The 13,313-nt window shown below is 38.5% G+C and overlaps 1 protein-coding gene across 1 annotated transcript; it reads left to right on the top strand.

The window, feature by feature from the left end:
• The first annotated feature begins 8,662 nt into the window (after window positions 1-8,662).
• LOC147317739 (granzyme A-like) lies at window positions 8,663-10,883 on the top strand. The gene is made up of 5 exons (XM_086312954.1): window positions 8,663-8,806; window positions 9,006-9,147; window positions 9,681-9,819; window positions 10,110-10,379; window positions 10,496-10,883. The coding sequence occupies exons 1-5, from the start codon at window positions 8,743-8,745 to the stop codon at window positions 10,655-10,657; spliced, it is 777 nt and encodes a 258-aa protein (XP_086169080.1). The 5' UTR covers window positions 8,663-8,742; the 3' UTR covers window positions 10,658-10,883.
• The last annotated feature ends 2,430 nt before the right edge of the window (window positions 10,884-13,313 follow it).

Below are 13,313 nucleotides of genomic sequence, written 5' to 3'. Positions count from 1 at the left end.
TTCGATACTGTCGACCATAATATCCTATTAGAGCGATTAGAACATGCTGTAGGTATTACAGGACTGCACTGCAGTGGTTTGTATCATATCTATCTAATAGACTCCAGTTTGTTCATGTAAATGGAGAGTCCTCTTCACACACTGAGGTTAATTATGGAGTTCCACAGGGTTCAGTGCTAGGACCAATTCTGTTTACATTTTACATGCTTCCCTTAGGCAGTATCATTAGAAGACATAGCATACATTTTCACTGCTATGCTGATGACACCCAGCTCTATCTGTCCATGAAGCCAGATAACACACACCAATTAGTTAAACTGCAGGAATGTCTTAAAGACATAAAGACCTGGATGGCCGCTAACTTTCTGCTTCTTAATTCAGATAAAACTGAGGTTATTGTACTCGGCCCTGAAAAGCCTAGAAATATGGTATCTAACCAGATTCTTACTCTGGATGGCATTACCTTGGCCTCCAGTAACGCTGTGAGGAACCTTGGAGTCATTTTTGACCAGAACATGTCCTTCAATGCACATATTAAACAAATATGTAAGACTGCGTTCTTCCATTTGCGCAACATCTCTAAAATTAGAAATATCCTGTCTCAGAGTGACGCTGAAAAACTAGTTCATGCATTTATTACTTCCAGGCTGGACTACTGTAATTCATTATTATCAGGATGTCCAAAAAACTCACTGAAAAGCCTTCAGCTAATCCAAAATGCTGCAGCAAGAGTACTGACAGGGACTAGAAAGAGAGAGCATATTTCTCCTGTTTTGGCTTCCCTTCATTGACTTCCTGTTAAATCCAGAATTGAATTCAAAATCCTGCTCCTCACATACAAGGTCTTAAATAATCAGGCCCCATCTTATCTCAATGACCTTGTAGTACCATATCACCCAATTAGAGCACTTCGCTCTTGCTCTGCAGGCCTACTTGTTGTTCCTAGAGTATTTAAAAGTAGAATGGGAGGGAGAGCCTTCAGTTTTCAGGCCCCTCTTCCAGTGGCGTGTCTAGAAAATTTTTGTTGGGGGGGCCAGGTAGGGGCACAGATTTGGAGAAGGGTGGCAGATTTAACCCTTAACCATAATTCAATAACCCTATAAACCTAATAACCAAATGCACTTTTAACTCTTATTAGAATGAGATTTTAACCACTACGGTGCAAAGTTTTTAGATACTGCGTTGATAAAGTACAAGAGATACAATCAGTGCTTTGTCAGTGTTTACTCAGCATTCAAGGACAGCAATATTTGCATAGTATTTTTACTGACATGTAGTGCACATATGTTTTGGGCAAAAACATTTTTGAAAATTAAAATACGAACATTTGTAACAAACAATTGACAAATTAGCCAATGCCAATGTAAAACTTTATCTGCCTGTTAAAAAAAGAAGATAATCTTCTCACAAACTGGTGTTTGATTTTGAAACAGGAAAAAAGTGGGGAAACAAATGAAAAGACTAACATTTGAATAAAACCTGAAAGCAAGTAAATACTTTCTATGCTGCCTTATCGTAAACTTTGGTAATATTGATAAAGAACAACACTGGCTGATGATAAAATACAGTCAGCTGGCATGGTGACACTGCCAGTATTAACCTGCAGGGCTGGACTGGGACAAAAAAATTGGGCATTTTTACTACAGACCGGCCCACCAGGTAGTAAAGCCATAAAGACTTTGACTGAAAACAAACCCTGTTGTGACAGTGATGTACAGTCTTGTTGGTATATGTATGATTTCTATACATTTTACATCAGATAAAAACTTTGGTTGTAAGATTTAGATAATTATTTAATAAAAACTAGGTATTTTAAATGAGAATAAGAAAGAAAAGTATTTCTTTGTGCCCACCTTTCCCTGTTAATGCCCTACCTGGCCCCCTGGCAAAACTTTGCTAGACCCGCCCCTGCACAGTTACCAGCTGTCAGCTACATAAAAAAGGATCCTGGTGTTATTTATCTCTCAGAAACAGTTGATAACTTCAACTCATTCATGTCACCTAAAAGGTAAACCTGTTTCTCCATCACCTGTTCAGCTCTGATGGTTCAGTAAGGACATCTCCTGGTTTCATCTTCATGTTTCCCTCTCACCACATATCTAAACCGACATCATGACCAGCAGCTTTACAGCTGTGGCTCCAGCAAACATCAGCTGATACTAGAAATTAATATTAAATACATTCTAACAACAGCTGATCAAGCTTAAACGTGCTGCTGTTGTTTAGCGCAATATCTGCTGGTTTCCTCTTTCTGGCGCAAAGTGGGCGATAAACAAACAAGAGAGAAAAGCCGATCAGCTGATCATTGATCAGTTTCATGATTGAAGTAGCAACAGGAGAGGGAGGGGGAGAGAATGAGAGAAGAGGCAGCTGTGCAGCATAAAGACAGAATAAATCCAGCTTTGTGTCTTTTTTCCATTCTAGCTAAAGTCCGGGACAAACTGCGTCTCTTCTCAGCTCAATACGAAACGTGTAATATTTTCTCTGAATGAGGGACCATTCCATTTTTTAAGGAGCCGTTGGCAACTCTACTAACCTTATGAATAAAATAAAGTTCACTATCAGTAACATCATAGCACCCACCCAGCTGTATAAAAACTCCGTCAAACTGGCTAGCACGCAGTATGAGTTATTGCAACTGACAGTAAAAAGTCAGCAACATGAAAATAAACTCCACCTAAACTTGGTTTATATCTGACCCAGATAGACTGCAGGTCATAACTTCTTACCTGAAGTTCAGTTCACCTGACACTCGGACTGGCGGCTGCTTCGGGTCTCTCCTCCTGCCTCCCCTTCCCTCATCCACCTGTTGCCTCTGTGGAAGCCCCGTCATAGCCACCACCAAACAACGGAGTTATTTCTACACATCGACCTGCATCTGGCCAATCCACCACCTCTCATTGTTCATGCCATTACAAAAAAAATAAAAAATAAGTCACTGGGGATATGCCCGATGGCCAGTCCAGCTATGTTAACCTGCAACCAAATTTGCAGCTCCATACAGCAATGTTACGACTTAGATTATATCTTATAACTCATAACTCTTATGTTAGCTGCCCTCAGTAGCATACTGTCTGAAATATTCCACAGCTGCAATAATTCTTTAAGTGTTATTTTTTCCTTGGTATTCTAATTTCAACGAAGTTTACTAAACTCAACAAACTTGATATTACTTACCGGGACATTTATTCTGTCCTCATTTTCTTTCACCGAAAAATTGTTTCCTGCAGTGCCTTCGCGCTTGGCTCTCCTACCTTTGCTAACGTGATGCGCATAGCGCAGAAGCGATGCTGCATTCACTTACACTCGGATATCTGAGCGTCACTGTGAAAACATAATCGGACATTTGATATTTGATTGAATTTTATTGTTTTGCCTTTGGGGTGGCACCTGGGGTGGCCAGTCTGGTTTGGGGGGTGGCCTGTGCCCCCCCAGGCCACCCCGCTGGACACGCCATTGCCCTCTTCTGTGGAACCAGCTTCCAGTTTGGATTTGGGAGACAGACACTATCTCTACTTTTAAGATTAGGCTTAAAACTTTCCTTTTTGCTAAAGCATATAGTTAGGGCTGGACCAGGTGACCCTGAATCCTCCCTTAGTTATGCTGCAATAGACATAGGCTGCCAGGGGATTCCCATGATGCATTGAGTTTTTCCTTTCCAGTCACCTTTCTCACTCACTATGTATTAACAGACCTCTCTGCATTGAATCATATCTGTTATTAACCTCTGTCTCTCTTCCACAGCATGTCTTTTATCCTGTCTTCCTTCTCTCACCCCAACCGGTCGCAGCAGATGGCCGCCCCTCCCTGAGCCTGGTTCTGCCGGAGGTTTCTTCCTGTTAAAAGGGAGTTTTTCCTTCCCACTGTTGCCAAAGTGCTTGCTCATAGGGGGTCATATGATTGTTGGGTTTTTTTTCCTCTGTATCTATGAAGTGCCTTGAGGCGACTTATGTTGTGATTTGGCGCTATATAAATAAAATTGAATTGAATTGAATTGTTGGACTGCTTACCTGTCACAGATCACGAGCACAGAGTAGGAGTCGTAAACTTCAAGCAGCAGCTTTATTTGTTGAAAAAAAAGATACTTCATAAAACAAACTTTCAAAAAACAAACCAAAACCCCGAACAGGGAAACACAGAATTAAACACTAGGAAACGAGGAGCATGGAACATACTGGCATACAAATGCTACAATTATTACTATTATGATTTGTTTCCACGGTGCTGTCAGACAACATGGATGTTCTTTTTAAAATGAAAGGCAATGCAGGTTCCAGGTTCTTTTTTTGCAGATATTATGTATTATTCCTACAAATCTAATTGTTTTTTCCACATTAAATTATTATCTTCAATTTCATAGGATTTAAGAAACGTACAGTAATTGGAACACTTTCAAAACAAAACTATCATTCTGTTTTTAACTACTAAGTGCCATATGTGAGTCAGAGAGAATGAATTTTACAGAGAACTGTAGAAGTAAGGTTAGATTTACTGTCAGAGGATGAGATAAAGCAGTGCCAGATATTAGAGCAGGAAGGTCAGATCTCAGAAAGCATACCAAAATTTGAGGAACCTGAGTGGACCACACCCACCATTATCGATTATGGATGAACAACTATGTGTAAGATAGTTTTTCCATTACAATGTGTTGAAGCCACCTTACTTTGTGACAGGTTGAATGACTATTGCATATAAAACTGTTCAGTTAATACTAATTCATATCAGTTGATATAAGGACGAAAATAATGTAAATATGGTAAGAAAATGGTTAAGAGTTTATTATTTTTCATGTTATATTAATGGCTTTCATGTTACTTAAGAGAACTGCAATCTATACATCAGTGATCGGCTAGTAAGCCTTTTCTGGGATCGATTAGTAGTGTCTCTATTCTCCACTAGGGGGCTTTCGCCGTTCTCCTCACTGCAATAAACTACTGCATGAGAGACGCAAGTCATAATCACTCTCGTGATTCTTTTCCCCCTGTTTTCAGGTAAAAGTGTTTAAAAGTTGATATATTTCCAATGTGTACACTGTTAAGATATTTAAGAGGTAATCCTTCATTGTTTTGTAAGCGTTAAAAGCATTACATTGCAGTTTTGTGCACATATACGTGGCGGTTTTGAGCTGTGTTTTGTACTGTGTAATGGCCATTAAGATAACGGCAGGAGCTAAAAACACCGCGATTGTCAGCCATTTTGTCAGGAAACCTGCTCAAGTATATGTATAGTAAGCACTTTAGTATTTCGGTTTATTATTTAGTGTTTTTCTTCCACCATGTGACATTTAGCAGTACAGAATGTGAAACGTTTCTGCTCATTTTCACTGCAATAAACTACTGCATGAGAGACGCAAGTCATAATCACTCTCGTGATTCTTTTCCCCCTGTTTTCAGGGGTGTAACAACTTCACCCTATCACGTGACCCATTGAGCCACCTGACCCATGATGTGAGTAGGAATTGAGACACCTGGGAAGGGATCTCATGACAGCATTGCAGGTGGCAGACAGATGGTGTCGTAAGCCACCTCCTCTGTTCATAGACAGTTGTTCACAGTGGACATAGATGACTTCTTACATTCTTCTTTCAGAGGTCAGCACTCCTTGCAGTAGTTGTGTTGGGGAGTTTTGTCCTCGATGAACCAATTTTTGTCTGAAGGCGTGGCTGGGTCTGAAGAGCACTGAGATGTTGTGTTTGGAGAAATTGGGGAGCCCATGGCACATCCATGTTTTTGTTTGTAGAAATCCTCATTGCATTTAAAAATTTCAATAAGAAGGGCTTATTAGAAGCAAGTGGACATGATTTATTGATATAAAGAATTCAAATAGAGGTTTTTGGTGGTTAGATTATGATGGCCCACAAAATCTCAGCAGTGATATGGATTACAGCAGGAACCCCCGACCCCCGCAGCCTAGTAGTAATGGGATGTCCGGCTCTTTTTAGAGAACCGGCTCTTTCGGCTCGCCTCACTAAAAAGAGCCGGCTCTTTTGGCTCCGAACCGGCTCTTCAGGTTGTTTTGTTGCTTTAACTAATTTATTATTAACAATAATATAAAATTATGCACAAAAGGAATTACTAATGTAAAAAAAAGTGGTTTTATTTATATATGTTTATATATAAATATATGCTGTGGCCCCTAGAGACAAAACACGTACAAACTCCAAAAAGCACATACAAACTCCAAAACACATTTCTAGGATGAACTGAACTTCCAAAACAGAGCTACCTAGATCACCTAAATGACACAATTAAAAGCATGAAAGCATATGTGTATTGTTTGTGTTTTTATACACAAGCATTCATATATAGTCAAATAATTTAAAAAAAAAAGTTAATTTACCTGTTATTACCACACACCAAATCCGGTCGTTGGTACTTGCTGGCTTGTGTAGCCACTAGGTAACAAAAGCTCAACACTGCGCCTAGCATCCTGGAGCACTTCTGTTGTCTTTTGTATGTGTTTTGAGTTTTTATGTGCTTCTGAGTTTTTACGTGTTTTGGAGTTTTTACGTATTTTTACGTGATTTGAAGTTTGTATGTGCTTTGTCTGTAGGGGCCACCGTAAATATACTTTTATTTATTCACTCAACATAAAATGTAATAAATAAATCATATAATACAAAAATCAACTATTCACATTTCAACTTTTAGCTATTTAAATTTTCAGCTTTTTCCTTTTACAAATTTAAAGTGAAACAACACAAAACACTGCAAACCACAACACAATTAAATATAAATTATAATATGAAAACAAAAAGAAGATGCATATTCTCTGTCATATGGACCTGCATGAATAAACTTTCTGAATCCTTTAGCATCTGCAACTGAATAGTTGTGGATGATTACTATACCTTTCTAATGTGACGTTGTTATCCCTGGCTCTTTCTCTGTCTCTCCCTCCTGCTCTGTTCCTGTGCTACTGAGTGTAACCAGTGTTGCCAACTCCTCAGTAAGAAAAATCGCTATTGGCTGTCCTAAAAGTCGCTTGAAGTCGCTAAATGACATCATCGCCTAATTTGCATAATTGGTCATGCTAATATAATTGTGACCTATGTTGTTGGAGAGAGAAATAACATCGTGGAAGAGACATAAAGTGAGTAAAAAACGTCCTAAATGCATTTAGAATTTATTTAGAACTACAAATTAAATTTATTTTAGCAATTATTGTTTTTTGTAATGTCACAATTCCAACCCTGCTCCTTTATTCGGGCTTGGACCGGCAAAAGTGACCCGAAATAGGCACTCTGGTGGAGTTACTTTGTGTGTGTGTGTGTGTGTGTGTGTTTATAAGTAGTTTTAAACTTGATCCACAAAACAACATAACAGTAAAAGAAGAACTGACTGCGTTACAGTCAGTGCGGGAGCAGCGGCTTTGCTCATGCGCGATTCATTTGCAGTTTGGACACATAGGGGTGAACATCTCCTGCCCTGATAGCAGCTGGGGGAGGACTATCCTCCGCCTGTGAGCGCTTTGGCACGGGCGAGGTGCCCACAGCAGCACCCGCTGCTTGTTGAGAGTAAAAGCGATACGCGCTTTCACGTCAAAAAGTTGTCATAAATAAGTCTCCAATAACACCAGAAAAAGTCGCCAGATTTGTTGCTAGTCGCTTTTTAGAAAAAAAGTCGCTAAGGGGGTCTGAAAATTCGCTAAATATAGCGACAAAGTCGCTAAGTTGGCAACACTGAGTGTAACTACCGCCCCTCCCCCCTCTTCCCAGCGTAAAGCACAAGGCTCGCATGCTGAGTGAAGCGGAAAAAAGTGTGAGAGAGAGGCAGTGTTGCCAACTTAGCGACTTTGTCGCTATATTTAGCGAGTTTTCAGACCCCCTTAGCGACTTTTTTTCTAAAAAGCGACTATCAACAAATCTGGCGACTTTTTCTGGTGTTCTTGGAGACTTATTTATGACAACTTTTTGACGTGAAAGCGCGTATCGCTTTTACTCTCAACAAGCAGCAGGTGCTGTAACGCAGTCAGTTCTTCTTTTACTCTTTTACTCTTATGTTCTTTTGTGGATCACAAGGTTTAAAACTACTTATAAACACACACACACAAAGTAACTCCACCAGAGTGCCTATTTTGGGTCACTTTTGCCGGTCCAAGCCCGGGTAAAGGAGCAGGGTTGGAATTATGACATTAAAAAAAAAACAATAATTGCTAAAAGAAATTTAACTTGTAGTTCTAAATAAACTCTAAATGCATTTAGGACGTTTTTTTACTCACTTTATGTCTCTTCCACGATGTTATTTCTCTCTCCAACAACGTAGGTTACAATTAGATTAGCATGACCAATTATGCAAATTAGGTGATGACGTCATTTAGCGACTTTTAGGACAACCAATAGCGATTTTCCTTACTGAGGAGTTGGCAACACTGGAGAGAGGGGAGAGAAAGAAAAAAAACCCACGGCTCGCGATAAGGAGCTGGCTCGCGTCATTCACGTCAAAGACCCGGCTCTAAGAGCCATTTCGTTCGCGGCCGACCCATCACTAATGAGAAATACACCTAGTCAAATTTCTCACGATCAAAAAGTGGGTAAGTGTGCGTGCGTGTTGCTGTAGTTATTATTGTTGTTGGTGGTGAATGGGGTAAGCTTGTTAATGATATATTTAATCACAAGTGTTTGGGTGTTTATTTTGCTGACTTGTTAATTTCAGTTGTCAGACCACATCCTTTCAGCTCTCTATATAAAGCTGAGCGTCACAGTTTCAGTGCATACAGCATCTATGAGAGACAAAATGCAAAATGTTCTGCCTGAGTAATTTCAGTGTTTTAATTCCATGCATGCTCCTCTTGATCATCCAGCCAGGTGATTAATGATTTGTATTGAACTTTAATTAGATAATTAGATAATTTTCTCATGCATTTAAATAAGCAGAATGCATAGTCACATTATTGATATCTTTCAGCATTACAAAAGCAGCTGGTGAAGGATGTTTGTTACATGAATCTGTTTTCAGCTTCATCGTCTGCTGACTTTATGTGATGGATATTTCCTTTTTTTCTAGGTCATGGGTCCAAAATTATTGAAGGGAAAGAAGTCAAGCCACACTCGTTGCCTTTCATGGCCCATGTGGAAAGCAAAAAATCTTTCTGTGGAGGGACGTTAATCCATCCACAATGGGTCCTGACAGCTGCACACTGCACCAAGTAGGAACATGAGGACTTACACACACACACACACACACACAAAGAAGTATATGGTTCTATATATACATATCACAAATTCTTTATTTTCTTACCATAGATAGAAATATAGCAATCAAATTGGCATCAAACATACTGTATGTGATTTTTATAGACAGGCCTGTAAGCCTGTAAGACACAAGTAGATTTGTCTGCATTGTCTGCAAATATTGATGTTGGTCATAATTCAAGAAATGAGAAAAAGATTAAATGTTTATTTAAAACAGAATAATCATGTTACAAACAAGAAATGTGTGGTAAACACTGTCACTGAAAGAGAAATTGCACTCTGAAATTTTCATAACTGCAACATTAATATTGTTAAAATTCAGCTGGAGGAAAACTCCATGCAGTCTCTATAATAGCCATAAACCAAATATATATAATAACACACATTTACTATGATATTTTGATAATTGTTTTATTTAAAAAGGTTAATCTGACCTATTAACCTTTTATATAATTGAAATTTCACTAATATTTTTTTTCTTCCACAGTATGAGTAAAGTGACGCTGGGAGCACACTCAATCAGGAAAAAAGAAAAAGATTCTAAGCAGGTCCAAACGGTTGATAAACGTTTTCCTCATCCTAACTATTACAAGGCAATCAAGGGCAATGACCTCATGTTGCTCAAGGTAAAGTGATAATTCATTGTCCAAAAGCAAGTGAAAGAGAGATGCAATAATGTGAACAAGTTTGTTTGCAATCTTATATGATTTATTTCTGTGCATGTATGGACATATTTCAATAAATCACTGTGCCTGTTTTGGATTTTCCAAGCAAAATACAAATAAATGAGTGGTGTGTCAAGACTTTAGCACGTGCTGCCTATAGAGTAAATACTAAAATTCAAGGCCAGCTCTCTGTATGTAATGTAGTCATTATCAATATGTAATCTTCCTTTTTATATATATATTTTTTTCAGTTGAAGAAACCAGTAAAGCAAACCAAGACAGTAAAATGTCTAAAGTTAGCCAAAACTGTCAAGGACCCTCCAGCTGGAAGCAAGTGTCTGGTTGCTGGATGGGGAGAAACTGAAAACAAGAAAACATCAGATGTTCTCCTGTCTGTCAATGTGACTGTGGTTGGTAGACGGACATGCAACTCTCGTGATTATTACAACCACAACCCAGTTATCACCAGTGACATGATATGTGCTGGTTCAAATGGTAAAAAAAAGGCTGATACCTGTCAAGTAAGTATATAGAAAGTATGTAAGGAAGTAAATATCCATCCAACTCAACACCCTTTTGACATTGTGACACCTGTAAGTTAGTCAAAGAAAGACTAATATATTTGTTCTTTTGCCAGGGGGATTCAGGAGGACCACTCGTGTGCAATGGAGTGCTGGTTGGAGTCACTTCTTTCGGAGAAGGTTGTGGTATCATTAAAAAACCTGGAGTCTACTCGTTTCTCTCAGAGAAACAACTCAAGTGGATCAAAAAAACAATGCAATCTTTAGAAATCTTATGAACCCACAGGTGTCAATCCATACAAGCTGAGCAAGAAGCAAATCTTTTCTTTGATAATAAATGTCCATGCCTTTAATGTAGACTGCTTACATGACCATTAGCCATTTTATCATTTCATATTCACATTATTTTCTGATATTTCAGTTTCTGTTAGCTTGATGAATTTTTTTGAGCATGCTCTTTTTTGTTGATTTTTCATTCCATCTATCCCTGCTTAAAACCCCTCATAGGATATTTTTTATAAACATTCTACTATATAATAAATCTTTCATTGTTTGTAACTCTTTCCAAGTGTCATTTTGTTTTTACTCTGACACCTTCTACCATCAAAGCTTGATATTTCAGTCCTTTGGTTTTAGTGTTCAAATTAAATAACTATAATGACTAAGAAAAGACAAATAAGACAATTAATGTAATGTCAACACAGAGAATATTAACTTGCAAAACATAGAAAGAAAAAAATGTGATTAAGCTCTCACTCAGAGCAGACCACAACAGACAAATGCTAAGTCTCTATATAGAGACTTAGACTATGACTTACTCAGTGTGCACATTTTCAGAGGACATGCCAGCACTATGTTCATAATCTCAGTATATGCCCCAACACTCTTTCAATTATCATTTCTTACCTCCAGAAATCCTGTTTCATTTTGATTCAACTGGTCCTCTTTTTACCTGAATAACACACGTAGTTTTTACTCATTATGATACATTTGACCACAAGTGTTAAATTAAAAGAAAAGAAAAAGCATGCAATTTTGCATGCCAAACAATAGACCACTTGTAATTAACGGGGGCCGAATCCCGCGGGATACCTACCGGGCAACCAGTCTAACCGGGTCCACTCCCGCGTCCAGGAATGGGTGGCTTGCCAAAGTTGACCTTTGCGCTCTCTTACTAGGATCAAATTGGTAACTTTAAGACCGTAACTGTGGCGTCCAACGTCTGCTGACCTATTGTAAAATTTATTATACTTCCACGGCAACACGTGAAAACGACTTTTCACAGACACTTAAAATAACTTTGCAGCAGACTTAAACATCAACCTGCAGTTCTTAGCAAAAATCTCTTGTTATAATGTTTCAACACCACTGAGCCAATTTAACAGTGAAGATCATCAACTCAGCGAACAGATAATTTAGAATTCATCCAATCTGCACATTTTGATTTAACAGGCTGTGCTTACCTTTGTATTATCAAGCCGGCTCTCCGTTCGCTTCATTTTACGATTTCACCTTAAGCTGAATTTGTCTTCTCAGCCGTAAAAGAATCCCGGGTTTTCAGCACCAACTATTAAATTCGGTTCTTGTCATTCTTTTACTGAATAGAGAGAACACGACTCAGTCAGTCAAAATATTTATAATTTTATTTAATCATCTTCCGGAAGAGAGAGACCTGCACAGCCCAAAAAGCCAGTTGCAAAATCTCTAGCATTAGAAATCAAAATGTGTATCATATAGGTGTTAATTTGGTCCTTTCCACGTCACACATAGTTTTGATAAAAACAACTCCTTCTGAGTTACTAGTTTCGCTCTTTCTGTCTGGTTTCCTGTATTTTATTAATATGCCTCTGCAGCTCTGCACTAAACTTCCTGTTTTTTAAACTTCCACTAACGTAAGCTTCTGTTGCTAAGACGACCTATCACCCTCTGACCTAGTTCTCTCTCACAGCTGGCCTTGCTTTATAGAGGCCTTTATTATTAAACTACATAAAACAATATAATCAGAAAATAAGCACCAAGAATATATATTTATTCCATAACAGAGGTCAGTTCCTTCATCATAATTATGCAAATTCTCATGACCCTTGATCAACAACCACTGATCAAAGCCCAATGGTCAATAAAAAGGTTCCTTTAGATGCATTTGTTGGCCACATATGTATAGGCTGACCACATTTATTAATCAGGTGTAAAAACCGTGAATAATAATTTAATATATGAAAACAGCGTGAATGATAAATGTGCACAGCCTGTCGCGGTGGGGAACGCTGGGGTGTTTATTCAGTGGGCCCAAAAGCAGACACGGGATATACAGCAGACACAGGCTGACGTTCAAAAACAAAAAAGACAAGGCAAGGTGGAACAAGGGTGAAACTAATGTGACCAAGTGGTCGGCAGGGTTGGATAAAAAAAAAACAACTAATAAACACGACAACACCACCTAATGGAATTTCACCCCCAGGAAATATATATGTAAGAAAAATAGATAAAAGAGGCCGCAGATTCAAGGATGCACACCGAGGCAGGTTGGCTCCAATATTAATACAGTTTTATTTAGTTAAAATAAATAAAATATTAGAAAACAAAATGTAGCGTCATTGTTGACAGTGTCCTAAAGTTAAAATAAAACAATCATGGAACTTGGACTTACCAGCAGCCGTGGACCCAAAAGAAAATCACACAAAAAGAAAATCACTAGAGTCCACCCGGTGGTGTACAAAGGAAAGTGTGAAAACGACCCACCACCTGAGGTCCCAGGGCCACTGGCACGTCTTCCGTTCACTGAAATAAAACACAGAACTACACGTTAAAAGAATAAAATGACACTGAGCGTTAGGCTTGTTACATATCATAAAAACTAAAACTTCAATCTGTATTAGCTTTAATAAAAGAAATCACAAATGCACGCACGCACACACACACACCAAACTGGAA

Source organism: Aulonocara sp. 'chitande type north' Nkhata Bay, linkage group LG12 (genome assembly GCF_057382095.1).
Source record: "Aulonocara sp. 'chitande type north' Nkhata Bay isolate Kocher_YH1m ecotype deep benthic linkage group LG12, A_spYH_male_GT1.1, whole genome shotgun sequence".
NCBI classification, from domain to species: Eukaryota; Metazoa; Chordata; class Actinopteri; order Cichliformes; family Cichlidae; genus Aulonocara; species Aulonocara sp. 'chitande type north' Nkhata Bay.
The sequence above is the reverse complement of the archived record's forward strand: the minus strand, read 5'-3'. Positions and strand labels throughout refer to the sequence as shown.